Source organism: Oryctolagus cuniculus, chromosome 6 (genome assembly GCF_051225735.1).
Source record: "Oryctolagus cuniculus isolate XC-2025 breed Fujian yellow rabbit chromosome 6, ASM5122573v1, whole genome shotgun sequence".
Taxonomy (NCBI): domain Eukaryota; kingdom Metazoa; phylum Chordata; class Mammalia; order Lagomorpha; family Leporidae; genus Oryctolagus; species Oryctolagus cuniculus.
In genome coordinates, this window is record NC_142872.1 from 63,748,883 (window position 1) to 63,765,753 (window position 16,871).

At 56.5% G+C, this 16,871-nt stretch overlaps 2 protein-coding genes across 4 annotated transcripts; one reads left to right on the forward strand and one right to left on the reverse strand.

Moving 5' to 3' along the window:
* The first annotated feature begins 786 nt into the window (after window positions 1-786).
* ARL10 (ARF like GTPase 10) lies at window positions 787-7,987 on the forward strand. The gene is made up of 4 exons (XM_002710439.6): window positions 787-1,081; window positions 1,564-1,765; window positions 4,161-4,336; window positions 5,872-7,987. The coding sequence occupies exons 1-4, from the start codon at window positions 899-901 to the stop codon at window positions 6,043-6,045; spliced, it is 735 nt and encodes a 244-aa protein (XP_002710485.1). The 5' UTR covers window positions 787-898; the 3' UTR covers window positions 6,046-7,987.
* Window positions 7,988-11,416: 3,429 nt separating this feature from the next.
* Window positions 11,417-16,854, reverse strand: NOP16 (NOP16 nucleolar protein). Of its 3 annotated transcripts, XR_016235576.1 has the most exons (6): window positions 16,671-16,854; window positions 16,482-16,590; window positions 15,380-15,449; window positions 13,357-13,594; window positions 12,374-12,480; window positions 11,417-11,814 (listed from the first exon to the last, which is right to left on the reverse strand). XR_016235576.1 is itself a non-coding variant. In XM_002710440.6 (5 exons), exons 1-5 carry the CDS (start codon window positions 16,775-16,777, stop codon window positions 11,671-11,673), a joined length of 537 nt encoding a protein of 178 aa, XP_002710486.1. In that variant the 5' UTR covers window positions 16,778-16,854; the 3' UTR covers window positions 11,417-11,670. The 3 variants fall into 3 exon arrangements, 2 of the variants coding, with proteins under 2 accessions (XP_002710486.1, XP_089191223.1); XM_002710440.6 differs by lacking the exon at window positions 13,357-13,594; XM_089335097.1 differs by lacking the exons at window positions 12,374-12,480; window positions 13,357-13,594.
* Window positions 16,855-16,871: the final 17 nt, after the last annotated feature.

Consider the following 16,871-nt stretch of genomic DNA (forward strand, 5'->3'; position numbering starts at 1 on the left):
CCTCCAGACATCACCTCCCAAAGATACACAAACTGTCCCCCAAAATTATTAATGCAGAAACACTTTTTTTTTAAAGCTACCTTGCCAAAGGCAAAGGGGAGGCAACTGGGGAGGACTACAGGCTGGGACGCAGAGCCAGGGCAGGGAGGAACCCGGAAGCTGAGGAGCCAAAGAGGCGGCCTTGCTGAGCACTGACAGCCTTGGGCTGGCTCCATGGTGCCTCCTTCAACTGCTGAGCCATGGACCCTTTTCGCCTGTTGCTCCTCCTTGCTACACCCAGAAGCCTTGGCAGCTCGTGGTGGTGGCAAACTTGTTGACTCCAAGCCCTACCTGCTTCACCAGTGTGCCCTCAAGACAACAGACCCCGGAATGCAGGAGGCAGCCAAAGGAGGATAGAGGCGGCTGGGACTGGGGGACTGGGTTGTAATCCTGCCTCTGCCACCCCGTAGCCGTCTTTAATTATTTCCGCCTGGTGGTATTGAGGTGCACAAGGAGCAGATCGCTTGGACTGGAATGCAAGGCTGCACTGATTCCCTACGGCGCCCCCTCGGGCGGGTTACTTAATTCCTGGGCCTCAGTTTCCCCTTCTGCAAGACGTTGCTCTAAGGGATTACCGAGAAGAGCCACGAGCTAACCTCTTGGAGGCCAGCGAGGGCTCGGTAAGGGCCCAGCAGATACCGGCGTCTTCGTCTTCCCCAGTCCCCCGCACCTGGCAGGACTGGTGGACCCCAGCGCGGCCGGACTGTCGCGACAGCGCCGGTGCATTGTGGGGCTTGTAGTGCGGGGCTGGGGCTGGGTGGGTGGGCGCGGCCGCGGCAGTCGCAGTGGGGCCATCTTCCGCGGCCGGGCGGGCGGGTTCGGCTCGTGCAGCCTGCACCTGCGCCCCTCGCCCGGCCCCATGGCGCCGCGGCCGCTGGGCCCCTTGGTGCTGGCGCTGGGAGGCGCCGCGGCCGTGCTGGGCTCGGTGCTCTTCATCCTCTGGAAGACCTACTTCGGCCGCGGGCGGCAGCGGCGCTGGGACCAGGGCGAGGCCTGGTGGGGCGCGGAGCCGGCCCGCCTCCCAGAGTGGGACGAGTGGGAAGTGAGTGCCGGGCCCCGCGGAAGGACGGGCGGGCCGGGGTCTACCCTTCGCGCGTGCAGCCAAGGGGGGTTGTCAGCGCGGGGCGGGGAGCGCCGGGGGAGCGGGGGCCGGGGGCTTGGCGGCTGCGGCGTGCAGGCCCTGCGCAGGTGCATACGCAGCCGGGCGGCGGCGGGGCTCAGGCACCGAGGCGCTGGTGAGCGTGTCCGGGGCGCGAACCCGCGCCAGAGAAGGGAGGGCGCGGCCGGGGGCGACCGCGGGGCCCGCGCAGGGTCCAGCCCGGCAGCTGCGCAGCGCGCACGGCGGCGCAGCCCCAGGGCATGCCGGGAGGCGTCTCCGCCTCCTCTTTGCCCGGTCTCTGGGGTCCTGGAGGTCCCGGGACTTGGACTCGTGGCGTGCGGGGACAGGCGCTGTGTGCCTTCGGTCCTCCCTGGGGGCAGGGTCGGGCGGGAGGTTGTGGCCGCAACCTGCTCCCCGCCCCGCAGCCCGAGGAGGAGGACGAGGAGGAGCCGGCGCTGGAGGAGCTGGAGCAGCGCGAGGTGCTAGTGCTGGGCCTGGACGGCTCGGGCAAGAGCACGTTCCTGCGCGTGCTGTCGGGGAAGCCACCGCTGGAGGGCCACATCCCCACCTGGGGCTTCAACTCCGTGCGACTGCCCACCAAGGACTTCGAGGTGGACCTGCTGGAGAGTGAGCAGACACCCCACCCCAAGCCTGGGGCCTTTAGGGGGCGGAGGGGGTGTGTGTGGACCAAACGCCTATCCAAGCAGTGCACCCCCTGTGGGAGCTCCTTGCTCCTGCTTCCCGGGACGCACAGGAACAGCCCGAGCTGTCCTGGCCTTTTGAGCCTTCCCTGGTCAGCCGCCTCCATGCCTGACATCTGGGGTGCTTCAGCCGAGGGCTCCCACCTGCCGGGCATTTGGCCTGAACACGCTTACTTAATAAAATCCTCCCAACAGCTCTGTACAGCCTGAACTGGCTAGGGCCCTGCTGATCTGCGGGGGGACACCAAGGCCCACAATGAGGCCTTGTCCCTTGTGCCGGGGCTTGCAGGCTTCTGCAGAAGGGCTGGCTCTGGGCCCTGGCCGTGAGGCACCCTCTCCGCATTGCTTGCTTCCAAAGGGTACCTGGCAGACTCCTGTTCCCTGGGTCTGAAAACCTTCCCCTTGGCGAGCTGCTGCCCAACTTTGAAGATGTGGCTCAGACAGGACAGGCCTGTGACATCCTCCTTGACCCCTGGACTTGGTTAAGGACTCCTCCCACCCACCCAGGGCTCCCCTGATGCCGCAGGGTTTGCCAGTGCCACCCTGTGTCCCTGACTAGACCATGCGCGCCCTGGGCACAGATGGGGCTGATGGTTTCCGGCCCAGTCCCTGGGAGTACTTGGGAGAGCTTGTTGAGTGGGGCTTCAGAGGGGGTCTGAGAAGCCCCCTCCAGCCCAGTCCTGGGTTCCTTGGGATTTTTAGAAGAGGATGGCGGAGAGGGTGTTAGGAGAGCTGGACTCAGACCACAAAGAGCAGCCGGTTTGGTTATGTCCTAGGCTCTCGGGACCTCCCTGCCAACCTCCATGGGCCCAGTTCCTCTGGCCTCTCTTGTGCCAAGGGCTCCGACCAATTAGGGGCTGTGTACTTGAAGACTGCTCTGTCTGGCACAGTCACTATTCCTCCTGCCTGTTTTCGTGTTCCCTGAGGGTCTTACAGATAGAAGTCTTAAGCTCCAGGGGGTCACTGAGCCCACATTCGAACCTGCGTCCCCCCATCACAGTCCATCCCACAGTGTCGCCTCACTGTGGTCCCCTAGGATGCCTGGCCCTGTGCTGATGAATAATGACTGAGGGAATACATTCAACACGCAGCTGCCTCCTCTTCCCCTCCTCCGCTGTCTGCACATCACACTGCTGTCCCAGAGTCAGGCAGAGGCATCTTTCAGGAGTGCACAGCAGAGCCCAGCACTCTGGCTTAAACCCCTTCACAGGCTCCCACAGCGTCCCGGGGCTCTTAAAGGCTGGGTGTGGTGCAGCCCCGGCCGGCCTTGCTTACCTGTCTCCACTCGCCCTCCAGCGGTGGCGCAGCCACCCTGGCGATCTGGCTGTTTCCCAGGCACCTAGAGCTTGCCCTTCCCCTGCCTACAAGCCATTTCTCTGCTTCTGCCCGGGGCTAGCTCCTCAGTGGTCCAGGCCCAGCGCCTGTGCCACCTCTGGAGACACCTTCCCAGAGCCTCCTCCCCACCCCAAGCCTAGGCCACCACCACCCCCCCTCCCACACCCCAGCACTATCTTTTTCTGCTTATTTCCTCCTCTTCTGAGCTGTGTTTTTACTGCCCTGTCCGTGCTGTCTGGGAGGGAGAGCTCCCAGAGAGCAGGGTCCTGCCCACCTTACACGCCTCTGCATCCCCAGCACCCAGGTCGGGGCTTGGCCCCTGGTAAGCGCTCAGTGAGTGCCTGCTGTGTGCCGGGCATTGTGCTGAGGGCTTTGGCGGGCCCAGAGGAGAGCGCCCCTGACTCTCAGAGCATGACCTGGGGCTGAGCCTCTGCCCCAAAGAGGCCCCGTGCAGAGGGGCAGAAGGGGACAGGAAAGCAGCCCAGGGTGGGGGCACAGTGTGGGCCAGCCACGTGTCGCTAGGATCGAGCGTGGCGTTGGCAAGAGAAGAGAATGGATGACGAGACAGAACGGGAGAAACAGAATGGAGCAGGGCTGTGCATCAGTGATGGCGGGAGTCCTCTGACCACGGTCACCACTAGTGGAAGAAGCTAGGACTTGGGTCAGAGGCGCTGCGGCCCAGGGGAGAGAACCGAGGGCTCCATCTGTTACGCACCTGTGTGTCCGTCATTTGAAAAGTGCAGTGCGTTAGGGAACCTGGAGGTTTTGCTGCACCTGTTGGGTGAGTGCAGTGAGGAGCCTGGCTGCTGTTGGAAGGTATGATTTGCCCCAAGACGCCCAGCTGTCCCGGTCTAATTGGCCGCGGAACCTTTCTTTGCCCCTGGCTGGTGGGACCTTGGGAAGCTGCAGGGAGGTCGGGGTTGGGGCTGTGGGTAGAGAGCCAGGGCCCAGGGAAGCTCTGAGCCTGGCCCCTGGCCTCTCCTCAGTCGGCGGCAACCAGAACCTGCGCTTCTACTGGAAGGAGTTTGTGAACGAGGTGGACGTGCTGGTGTTCATGGTGGACTCGGCTGACCGGCTGCGGCTGCCCTGGGCCCGCCAGGAGCTGCACAGGCTGCTGGACAAGGACCCCGACCTGCCTGTCGTCGTGGTGGCTAACAAGCAGGTGAGTGTCGCCGGAGACTGGCTCAGGCCAATCGGCCTTCTGCCCACAGAGGCCTGCATTTGGGCCCTGGGCGCATGGCCCAGAGGGCTTGGCCGAGGTACTATTGCCCGTACTCCTTCCCCATCCCTCTGCCCGCCTTCCTATTTTCCTCCCGCTCTGGGGGAAGGAACAGAAATGAAGCACCGACTGGTTGCCAGGGGTGATTTTCAGTGATGTTTCTCTTGGGCTTCTGCTGACCCTACAAGGTGCAGGGTGCTTTCATAACGTCCCCACGTCCATATAGCGCGGGAGTAGTGGGATTGAGTGTTCTGACTTCGACACCTGCACCTCTTCCACTCTGCTACACCCTTGCTCCTTGTGGTTCTAGGTGAGGAGCAGGTGCTGGGAAGGGACGGGAAGCAGAACAGGTTAAACAGTAGTAGCGTTCACTGTGTGCCTGCAGCGTGCCAGGCACCGTGCTAAGTGCTCGACAGTCGAGACCTCAACTCAGTCCTATACAAACCCCGTGACAGGCCCTGCTGCTCACCCTGAATGCCCTGAGGTGACAACTGTGGCAAAGCTAAGACTTGAACTCAGTTCTGCCTCCAAGTTCCTGCTATGAACCCCGGCACCCTGTATCTCCTCTGTGCCAGAGAGCAGCCTTGGGCCCAGCAGCCCTCAGTACCAGCATTCATAAAACCAGGTGAACCTGCCATGGCACACCCCTGCCATGGCTCCTGTGGCCTGTGCCCGTGAGTCTCAGAGCCGTGGACATGTTTCCAACCTGGCCTGCAGGGAAGCTGTATATATAATGACTTCACTTTCCCCTGCCAGTCAGGACACACTGGTAATGCTGTATCCCTAGAGGGCCCCTATGTTCCATCTACCTGGAACAGTCCCAATTGTGCACGTTGTTCTGCCGTAACTATTAATAGTGACCTCAGAAGGATCCCGGGTTGGACAGTGAATCCCATCATCATCCTATTTAAAAATGGAACAGTTTTGAGCCTACAGGAGGCAACATCTAAGGTCCCAGCATTCTAGTATTTGCTGCAGGAAGAATCATTTTAGGTTGAAAATAAAATATACGGTGGGCAGCGGCCTCCTTTCTCCTCCAGCTGGTTCCCAGAGGTCTTGGCTGGATGCGAGCCTGCCGCAGCCGTCTCTCCACGCTCAATTTTAGGAGACTGAGCTGAGAGTCAGAAGCTTGGTTATCTGAGTTAGGACACCTCGGCTGAATGAACTCCCTCCCTGGTCCAGTTGCTCATCAGTTAAGTGTGGACCGCGAGAATGAAATAAGCCTGGGTATGCATGTGCCCGTCATGGCTAGAAGGAAGAGCTGTTAGCGCAGACGCTGACAATGCAGAGACGAGAGGCTGTGTAGAAAGGCGAGTCCGAGATGAGGCAGGCCGTGGAGCCTGGAGGGGATTCCGGGCAGTGTCTGGGAACTAGGGTCCTCGGATAGCCAAAGAACGGTTTGTCTCTGGGGCGACGCGGCGGGAGCGCGTGGGAATGCGCTGTGGCCGTGTTCCATCAGGCTGCTGTGTTTACCCCAGGACCTGAGCGAGGCCTTGAGCGTGGTGGAGCTGCAGCAGGAGCTGGGCCTGCAGGCCATCGACACCCAGCGGGAAGTTTTCCTCTTGGCGGCCAGCGTAGCTCCCGCAGGCCCTGGCTTTGAAAATCCCGGCACTGTGCACATCTGGAAACTGCTCCTGGAGCTTCTCTCCTAGGCCGGAGCCCACCTGCTCGCTGCCCACCTGGGGACCACAGTGCTGCTGCTGCTGCTTCCTCGCCAGCTCAGGCCTAGAGTCCAGGCCTGGGGCACTTTCCTTCTCCCTCCTTTCACTCCTAAGAGCGAGGCCAAGAATCAAGCGGAAGCCTTCCTGCCCTGAGGCTGAAGCAGGGAGGTGGGTGAAGCCATCGTTGGGAGAGGAGAGTGCCTGGCTCATTCTCTGCGCCAGCACAGATCAGCCTCTCGTTCTCTTTCCTGTGCAGAGTGATGCGGGGGTGGGGGTGGGGGCAGTGCTCCCCCTGGCAGTTCCCAGCAGCAGTACGGGAGGGACTCCTGGAGGCTCGGGATCTCCTGGTCTGGCCTCTGGCCTTCTCCCGCGGGCAGGCTCTAGGCACTGCGCAATGAGCCGTTGCTCCCGGTCCCACGCTGTACTCCCGCCCTGCTCTGCCTAAGTGGCTTGTGGCCTTCCTTGTGCAATTGCTGCCTCTCTGGCCCTCGGGCCATCGTTGCTAAAGGAGAGTGATTTCCAGTTTTTCCTAACTTGGAAATGCAGTTCCCAGCCAGTGCTAGGATGAACCTGGAAACCCCGGCCAGGAGCTTTGGGGAGACCCTCCTTGCTTCCGCAGCCTGCCAGCCTCCCCTGATAACAGAACGAGTGGTACTCACCCACGACACGGAACGGGAGAGGGCTGCCTTCCCCCCCAGTCTGGAGACAAGCTGCTGCTTTTGTGCTAACTGTGCCAGTGCCATGTTTACACAAGTCTGGGGTAAGACGGAGCCCGTGTCCCGGGAAGATCATCGGCTGGAGCTGGGGTTGGCCTCAGAACTGCGTTTTATTTATTTATTTATAAAAGGAACAGGCCAAAGTTCTAGGTTCTGTTTCTAGGTGCTGTTATCAAAACCCCAGATGACCCCAGAACATGTGGGACTTTGCAGACAATACCTTGGAAGCACGAATGACAATGAGATAACCTGCAGACGCCAATGGAGACAGAGCTGTAGCATCCCACCCTAGACCCCTGGCCTTTGAGCCTTTGACTGATACCGTAATATTTCACATGGATTCACTTGACCTTACTTAAACTCCCGACCTGGCCCCGTATGTTGAAGATCCCTTCTTGGAGACTGTGGGAGAGGAAATTTTTGTTATGCCCAAAAAACCATGAAAATGTTTCCATCTGGTGACCCCAAAGGACACGAGCAGTAGACCACGTACCAGAGCCTCTCTGGACCCATTCAGTCCCCAGCAGATGCAGAATTGCACTGAATCGCTGGGGTTCTCTCCAGTGCACATCCCATGGCTCCCATGCTCAGCGGAAGGCCAGTCTCTGTTGACAGTTCTCGTGGGGGCAGCCAGGAGCCTTTGGTCTGTCAGGGCCTCCTGAATAGTCAGCAGTGCCCAGTGGACTTTTCCTGTAGGACAGGCTGTCCCACTGCGTTGCTTTCTGATGGAGCATAGAGATTGTGTGCCTTTGTTTCATTTGCTGTTGTCCCAGCATGCATCAGTTCTGTACCATGGCCAGTGTAGAAGGGGCAAGGGCGGGGGGCAGAAGCCTGGATGGGAGTGTGCTCATCGGGACCACTGGAGGAGTGGGCTGCAGGACAGCACAGTGGAAATGCTGTTCTTTGAGTTGCCAACCCACTTTCCACAGTCAGAAGTGATTTTTCTGCTTTTGTATTGAGCGTGCAAGGAATATCTTGGGTTTTAGAGTAGTGAGACTGCTGGCAACTTTTCCTTTTGGGAACCGATCTCTGTTCAGTGACCTCTGCCTTGTGCTCCAGCGTCACAGGGTTGCCTTGGGAACCAGCATTCCTTGTTGAGAGGGACCCTTTTCCCCAATGAAGATCTGCCTTTGTCCAATGAATACCATTCTGTAGAACAATTTTCTAAGTCCCCAGCAAGGGGAGGTGAGTTTGAATAAAGAATTTCACTCCGTGTACCTGAGCTGCTTTTGTCAAAACCACTCTCCAACCTCATGTGCCAGCGGCACGCTGAAGGCACAGGGCCTCTCTGTGCTGGGGCGGGGAAGGGGGCGTGCTGCTGGCCTGTGCCTCAGGAGGCTGCAGTTGCTCACCTGGACTGGGCAAAGGGGAAACTGGCCTTACAGCCTCACCTAACTGCCTGGCTCGTGGTGCTGTCGCCTGCTTGCTGCTCCAGGAGCCCACATCACCTGCTGTCAGCAACCAGCCCAGCTTCCCGGAAAGCAAGCTAGCCCAGCACAGCTGGGGGACATGTGGTTCAATGTGCAGGCAGCTCTCAAGTGCTAAGGAAGATGGCCAGAGGGAAGGCTGTGGAGAACAGGCAACACTGGCTGGCGTCCACTCCACACCCCAAGGAAGCCTCTGCTGTCTCCAGGTACCTGTTGAACCCGTGCCTGGATCAGCCACTTGGCACTGGGGACTTGTGGTCTTCAGAGCTACCTACATGAAACCACGCGTGGCTTCTGGTTTCCCATTCTCTGATCTGCTCCCCTTTGAGGAGAGGCCCTGTGGCCCAGCGATGAGACATTTGGAAGGCTGGGGCAGGAAGACTCTTGCGGCTGCTGGGCTCCCCACGCTGGCCTGACTCACATCCCAAGAAGCCATCTCTGGGAACTCCTGCAGATTCTCGGCTTGTCTGACAAAGTGGTACCCAGCTGCAAGGCCTGGGAGGGTGAAGTCGGTCCATCACACCGTTTTCCTCCGGGGCTGGCTGAGAACCTGACACCAGCCTACCTGAATCAACCACAGATTCCCAGAAATCTCTTGCCTTGGGGAACAATCTGTTGCTCCTCTGCTGGGTGGGGCGACAGCCAGCACTGTGACCCGTCTGCTGGCTCTGCCTGCGGTGTGCTTCCTCCCACACCTGGCCCAGCCCTCCGACTTCATGGACCCTGAGCAGCTGCCTGCACACCTTGGTCGGTTCACACAGCTTCGGAAGTAGGAATTTTTTTTAAGGTTTTCTTACTTGAAAGGCAGTTTTACAGAGAGGGAGAGACAGATCTTCCATTCATTGGTCCACTCCCCAAATGGCTACAACGGCTGGAGCTGGGCCAATCCAGAGCCAGGAGCCAGGAGCTTCCTCCAGGTCTCCCACCTGGGTGGCAGGGGCCCAAGGACTTTGCCATCTTCTACTGCTTTCCCAGACACATTAGCAGAGAGCTGGATTGGAAGTGTAACAACTGGGACTCAAACCAGCTCCCACGTGGGGTGCTGGTGCTGCTGACAGTGGCTTAACCTGCTGTGCCACAGCGCCAGCCTCTTCTCACTGTTCTTGAATTGTTTTACACAGATTGTTTCATGTGGAATCCTGTGAGGCACAGGGTGTTGTTTTTTTGTTTTTTTAAGATTTATTTATTTGATTGGCAGAGAGAGAGGTCTTCCACTGGTTCACTCCCCAAGTGGCCACAATGGCTGGAGCTGAGCCAATCTGAAGCCAGGAGGTAGGAGCTTCTTCCGGGTCTCCCACACGGGTGTGGGAGTCCAAGGGCTTGGTCCATCTTCTTTTTTTTTTTTTTTTTTTTTTTAAGATTTTACTTAGAGAGGTAGAGTTACAGACAGTGAGGGAGAGGCAGAGAGAAAGGTCTTTGGTCCATTGGTTCACTCCCCAGTGGCTGCAATGGCCAGAGCTGCCAGGAGCCAGGAGCTTCTTCCCCGTCTCCCATGCAGGTGCAGGGGCCTAAGGACTTGGGCCATCTTCCACTGCTATCCCAGGCCACTTGCACCATGGTGCCAGCCCTATGCACAGGGTTTTAATCTCATTTTATAGGCAAGCAGCCAGGCTGGAAAGGTGTCACTGGGCTTTGAAGCCTCCACTTCCACAGCTTACCTGGGCCTCCTGTTTGCTGTCTTCCTGGTGACCCCTGAAGGCAGCTCATCCATCCCAAGTCAAGGCAGGCTGCCAGGGTCCTACAGCCCCACTCACTGGACCCAGCCTTGCAACCCAGCAAAGGCTGGGCTGGCTGCTCCTGGGGCTCTTTTACTTGGCCTGGTACCTTCCACCCTCCAATGGAATCCAAACTCAGGCCCCCCGCTAGATGTCCCGTGTTCATTTACCCAGTTCAGGTGCTTAGCCTAGCAAGGTTCCTTGCCACTGCCAGTGAACCTGAACCCCAGACCACGTCCTGTTAGTCACCATGAGCCTCCTGCGGCGATTCCTGTAGCAATACTGTCACTACTATAAAAATGCCTTCTGTGTGCTTAACGAGCTAAGCACTGGGCTCTCGCCTGGAATCCAGCCTGCACCGCGGCAGTTGCTGCGGGAAGGCTTCTGCAATGGCTAGTCAGACTTCCTTCAGCGCTGGTGCGGTGCTGTGGGTTAAGCCACTGCTAGAGATGCCAGCATCCCAAATTAGTGCCAGCTCAAGTACCAGCTGCTCAGCTTCTGATCTAGTTTCCTGCTAGTGCATGTGGGAAAACAGTGGAAGATGGCCTCAGTACCAAGTGCCACCACACGGGAGACCTGGATGGAGTTCCTGGTTCCTGGCTTCAGCTGGGCCCAGCCCTGGCTGTTGCAGCCATTTGGGGAGTGAACCAGCAGATGGAAGATCTTATTGCCTTTCAAAAAAAAAAAAAAAAAAAAATCTCAAAAACTCCCACTTCCACCCCTAGCTGCAACCCCATCAGTGAGAGCGTCTCCCAAGGGGTGGCGGGAAGGGGCTGGCTACCTCCCAGAAGGTTTCCCCCAACCTAACTCCACACTGGCTGAAGGGGCAGGGGCTGGGACTTGCTGTTTAACAACTTACTATTGCGGCAAAGTGCCTGGGACCACCCTGCCTGCACCGCTGCCCCATACTTGGACTGCAGGCACTCGGCACGCTCCCCTCACAAATGAGAATGCCAATGCGACCCCGTCAGAGTTTCGGCATTGACTGTATCTCCCACGGCTGCTGACAGACACACACAGGTAGTCTCACATCTGGGTTCAAGGGCATGGGCAGAGGCAGCAAGGCTCAAATCTCCCCCTTGTCCCTCGAGGAGCCCATTTTCCAGAGGCAGCAGAGGAGGAAACGGAGGGAGTTCCCTTTTCAGAGCTACTAGGAAGGACTTCCTGTTAAAAATCCCTACTTCTGGGGCTGGCGGGTAAAGCCGCTGCCTGTGACACCAGCATTCCGTATGGACTCCCAGCTGCTCCACTCAGATCTGATCCAGCTCCCTGAGAACAGAGCAGGTGACCCTCCTCAGCTCGCAGTCCCCTGGGAGGCGCCCAGGCTCCAGGCACGCTTTGTAGAAGGGCTGATGGAAACGCAATGCTGGACAGGAACACAGAGCACACTGCAGAAGGGGAGGCCGTGCCTGCGAGGATATGTGAGCATGGCACCTGCTGGCACCCCGATGGAATCCCTGCCTTGGCAGAGTAGCCCCAGGGCTACATAAAACAATCAGAAAAGTCAAAGATCCTTGTTTTATTATTATGTACAGATTGTATTCAATCCACACGCTCTGAAAACAGCTTCTCTGGCTTTCCCTTGAGCCCCCAGAATATAAATGAGAGCCTCTAAGAACCGCTCCTTCCAAAGGTGGTCCGTGGGCCACCTTTGGATTGCGTGGACTGTGGCAGCCACATCTGAAGCCATACACCATTCCCCGCCTTGCCTTAAGCCCCAGCTCCTGCTTCACTGGTCCAGGCGCAGGTGTACCCCAGTCACTCAACTTCCATTTTATCCTTTGGCAAAGAATCGATGAAGCTCTGCCACTCCTCTGGGTAAAAACGTTTGTAGACATTGATCTTGTTCCGAATCTGCTTCGGGGTGTCCTGATAGTAATTCTTCTCATCCCGGGCCATGGCCTGCAGAGGGAGAGAAGCAACAAGACGGGAGCTTGACAGGCCAAGGTGCAAACCCTAGCCCTGCCTGAGCTGGTCCAGCCATTTCCTTTCCCTGAGTTTCCAACTCCTCACCTCCAAAGGCATGGTCTGCGTGGTGCCCTTTTGTACCGAGGGGCGCAAGAAATGGGTCAAGATGCCCTTGGGACCAGCAGGCCTCACAGTCCAGCTGAAGAGCCTGTGCCCCATCCACAGCCAACCACTTCCACCTGAACACAGGGATCCGCCATGGCCAGATCTTTCCATGTTTAAAAGCAGCCAGAATTACGGACTCTCAGGCGAACCTTCCCATAGTTCAAGTTCTTTAATGGTACCACGTAAGCCAAATGGGTCTGTGCGTGGCACATGACTGCAGGCCATTCCATCTGTCCCTGCTGTGAGCGCGCTGGCATGTTACAGCCCTGTCACTGGACCAGCTCCTAGAGCCTCCCTTTCCCCCTTTTCCTCCCAGGCAGGCTCAGAAAACAGGGAGAGGGCAAACAGACCAGGCTCGGGTGCCTTCCCAACCAGCCGGGCCACTCACCTTGTAGTCCTCCCCATGGCTCTCCACCATGTAGCGCACGTAGTCTATGAGGTCCCGGGACAGCGTATTGCCTTTTTTTTCTGGGAGGCTGGCCTCTGCCTCCAGCTCTTGGGTGAGACAAGCCAGAGTTGGGGAATGATGCTTTGTGCTTGGTGGAGCTGTCTAATTACCCTCCACCCAGTGGCAACCGTAAGAAATGCTACACCAACCACCCAGGGGTCTCCTGCCTCCCTACTCCCAAACTCATCGCTGGAACCTTCCATGGTAGCCCCTCGGATCCTAGACTCTGTCTCTTACGAGCCAATCATCTACTTGTGTCGCAACCACCTGAAGAGAAAGTCCCTTTACTTCCACCCCCAGATGGGTTTAAAATGAAGGTGCCCAACTAATCGTCTCTACTTAGGATCAAGTCCTGGAGAGAGCTGGATGAAGACACCTGCCTGCTCCCAGGGCAGGGCCCCTGGAGAACCTCCTTTCCTTCAGTATTCTAACATGTGAAATGCAAAATATGAGAGCCGTAGGGAATGAAGCTGGACCCAGGCACCTTCTGCTTCATGTGAGAGAACCCAGGCTAGGCAGCCAAAAGTGGTTTCCTTTTTTTAAAGATTTATTTGGGGGCAGACACTGTGTAGGTTAAATCACTGTCTGCAGTGCTGGCATCCCATATGGGCATAGGTTAGAGTCCTGGCTGCTCCATTTCCAATCCAGGTCCCTGCTAATGCACCTGGGAAAGCAGCAGAAGATGGCCCAAGTGCTTGGGCCCCTGCACTCATGAGGAAGTCCTGAGGAAGCTCCTGGCTCCTGATTGGCTCAGCTCCAGCCATTGCAGCCATTTGGGGAGTGAACCAGCGGGTGGAAAATCTCTCTCTGCCTGTCTCTAACTCTGCCTTTCAAATAAACAAATAAATCTTTTTTTTTTTTGAGTGAATAAATAAAATCATTAAGATAAGTACAGGCATTTGGCACAGCAGTTAAGCACATACCGTATCAGACTTCCCGGTTTGAGTCCTGGCTACTCCACTTCCAATCAAGTTCCTGCTACTGTGTCTCCTAGCAGGCATCAAAAGATGGCTCAAGTAGTTGAATCCCTGCCACCTGCATGGGAGACTCAGCTGGAGTTCCAGGTTCCAGGCTTCAGAGTGGCACGGTCTTGACTGGTGTGCGCATTTGAGGAGTTAACCAACAGAAGGAAGCTCTCTTGCCATCTATCTGTCTCTCTGCCTTTCAAATTAAAACAAAAAGAAAAAAGTTTTAAATTTTAGTGGTTAAGATGGCAAATTTTACGTACCTTTTTTAACCACATTTCTCTTTGACTACAGTAAGTACACATGGTTTTGTGTTTTTTTGTTTTGTTTTGTTTTGGACAGGCAGAGTGGACAGTGAGAGAGAGAGAGAGAGAGAGAAAGACCTTCCTTTGCCGTTAGTTCACCCTCCAATGGCCGCCGTGGCCGGCGCACCACGCTGATCCGAAGGCAGGAGCCAGGTGCTTCTCCTGGTCTCCCATGCGGGTGCAGGGCCCAAGCACTTAGGCCATCCTCCACTGCACTCCCTGGCCACAGCAGAGAGCTGGCCTGGAAGAGGGGCAACCGGGACAGAATCCAGCACCCCAACCGGGACTAGAACCCAGTGTGCCGGCGCCGCAAGGCGGAGGATTAGCCTATTGAGCCACGGCGCCGGCCCAGTACACATGGTTTTGTATATACGATCCTGTACAGTAATTCTTACAAGAACCGTGGACATCAACTAAAGACAGAAACTGAACGGACTCTGTATCAAATGTCTGGCTATTCAAATTCCTTCACCAACAAGTAAGGGGAAGGACGGATGAAAACTTCCAGAGTATTCCTGCTCTGCTGAGGGTCTGCTCTCCTCACTCTCTCTCTGAAGCCTCACCCCCAAACTTTCAGTTCTTTGAGTAGTTCAACTATATATTTATTTCAAAGTTTTACCGTAAATGGTATATTTATTGCTGAATTCAAGTCTTATGGGAGTCCTATGTCAGACACAATTACACAATTGGTTAATACACATGAAACTGATCTGTCACTGGAAACACTAAACGAAGTGGTCTTTATTTATTTATTTATTTATTTATTTTTTTTTTTTGGACAGGCAGAGTGGACAGTGAGAGAGAGAGACAGAGAGAAAGGACTTCCTTTACCGTTGGTTCACCCTCCAATGGCTGCTGCAGCCAGGAGCCAGGTGCTTCTCCTGGTCTCCATTGTGGGTGCAGGGCCCAAGGACCTGGGCCATCCTCCACTGCACTCCCAGGCCACAGCAGAGAGCTGGACTGGAAAAGGAGCAACTGGAACTAGAACCCGGGGTGCCGACGCCACAGGTGGAGGATTAGCCTATTGAGCCATGGTGCCGGCTGAAATGGTCTTACCTAAAAATCATTTCATTCTTGAACAGAACCCACGTCTAAGGCTTAATGTTTTCTCTTTATCCACTCAGGCTCCTGGCGACATCCTCTCTAAACACCTCTGAGCTTAGGTCACACCCTCGAGTTTAGTCAGTACACTGAAAATGTCCCAGCCAAGAAGAGTTTTTGGATTTGTTTTGTTTGGCTAAGATTTATTTGCTATTTGAAAGGTAGAACAGAGAGGGCTCCATCTACTGGTTCATTCACCAAATGGCCAAAACAGCCAGGATTGGATCTAGCCAAAGCCAGCAGCCAGGAACTCCATTTGGGTCTCCCACGTGGATGATAGGGGCCCAAGCACTTGGGCCATCCTCTGCTGCCTTCCCAGGCGCATTAACAGGGAGCTGGATCAGAAGCGGAGCAGCCAGCACTTGCCCTGGCACTGAAACGGGATGCAGGCATTGTAAGCCTTAGCTGAACTGCCACACCGCAACACCAGCTCCAAGGACACAGTTCTCACTCTGTGAGCCCTGGGCCAGCTTGCTTCTCCCCTATGAATCTGGGTTTCCCCATCTGTAAATCGAGGACACCTGCAGCTCCAACAGTGCAGGACGCTGACCTGGAGGAAAATGGACCACACCTACCATTTAGCACATAGGGCTTCCGCACAAGCTCCTTGGGCCTCGCCTCTGTGTCCACCTCCATGCCCTTCACCTGCAGAGAACACAGCGTGTGAGACCAGAAGACAAAAAGTTCTAGAAGCTCCTGTCCATCCCATCACAACTACATTACCCATAAGAAACCCTGCCCAGGTCAGGCAGAACTAGGCTTCCACTGGACACATTCACAGGGCCTGCAGTGTGGTGCAGCAGGTTAAGCCTCTTGGCTGCAACACCAGCATAACATACGGAAACCGATCCCAGTCCTGGCTGCTCTGCTTCCAGTCCAGTCCCCTGCGAATGCACCTGAGAAAGCAGCAGAAGAGGTCCAAGTGCTTAGGCCCCTGCACCACGTAGGAGACCCAGATGGAGTCCTGCGCTTCTGACTTCAGCCTGGCCCAACCCTGGCAGTCATATCCATTCAGGGAGTGAACCAGCAGGTGGAAGACCTCTCTCTCTCTCTCTCTCTAACTCTGCCTCTCAAATAAATAAATCAATCTTTAAAAAAAGTTCATTCAGCAAGCCCATTCATGAGAGTAACTATTTATCGAGTATTGTCACATCCTAAGCACTCGGGATTTAGCAGAAAAAAAAAAATCAACAAACTTCTTGTGACTAAGATTATGTTAGAGGGGTAATAAACAGATAAGCAAACATCCCACGATACAGCATCACGGACTTAACAAATGCTGTGAAACAGAGCTGGGAGAGGTTTCTAAGTGAAGAAGGGTACTGTTTTTGAAAGTTTGAAAGGGTGGCCAGAGAAAGAGCGCTCAGGAGAAACTAGCGCGAGGCAAGCCTCATGGCAAAACGACCAAGTAAAGGTCCTACGCTCTAAAGAGTCCTTACCAGAAAAATTAAGGCTAAGAAAAAAAAGGCAAACTTTGGAAGGTACCACTGGGCTGCCAAGGAACTCGAACAGCCAGGCTCGTTTCAGACGGAAAAGACAGTGCAGGAGAAAGGGGGGACTCCAGCCCAGGTCCCAGTGCTGTGCTGCCAGGGAGATGGCGAAGCCCCTCGACCACCGTCAGCGCCGGCGGAGGGGTCCCCACCCCGGGAAGCGCGCGGGAACCCCGCGGGTCAGTACCTTTCTCTTGCGGAAGGGCACCGCCTTGTTGGGGTCCATGGCCAGCCCCATCTCAGCCAGGTTCTGCCGCACCGACTTGGCGTGGTCCCAGGCATGTCGGATGTGGGAGCTACCGGCAGAGAGAAAGAGAGAGACGTCGCGGGCCGTCCCGGGCGAGCTAGTCCTGCCTCCCGAACCCCGGTCCCTCACCACTCGATCCGCGGCGCTGCCTTCCGCCGAGCATTCCGGTTCAGCCGCTTTCGGTTAACGTTGTAACCGAACTTCTGCCTCCGGGTCTTGCCTTTGGCCTTGGGCATGGTGCCGATCACCCCAGCGAAGCTCACAACCCGCGCCTCTAGCTCTCAGAACCGCGTGTTAACAGACTCCTTCCGGCGGCTGCGCGCAGGGCCC

Coding starts and splice junctions, on each gene's coding strand:
- ARL10 (XM_002710439.6), top strand. CDS start 899: ATGGCGCCGCGGCCGCTGGGCCCCTTGGTGCTGGCGCTGGGAGGCGCC. Junction 1,082..1,563: donor CAGAGTGGGACGAGTGGGAA/GTGAGTGCCGGG, acceptor CCCGCCCCGCAG/CCCGAGGAGGAGGACGAGGA. Junction 1,766..4,160: donor CGAGGTGGACCTGCTGGAGA/GTGAGCAGACAC, acceptor GCCTCTCCTCAG/TCGGCGGCAACCAGAACCTG.
- NOP16 (XM_002710440.6), bottom strand. CDS start 16,777: ATGCCCAAGGCCAAAGGCAAGACCCGGAGGCAGAAGTTCGGTTACAAC. Junction 15,450..16,481: donor TGCCCTTCCGCAAGAGAAAG/GTACTGACCCGC, acceptor TGTTCTCTGCAG/GTGAAGGGCATGGAGGTGGA. Junction 12,481..15,379: donor GAAGCCCTATGTGCTAAATG/GTAGGTGTGGTC, acceptor GTCTCACCCAAG/AGCTGGAGGCAGAGGCCAGC.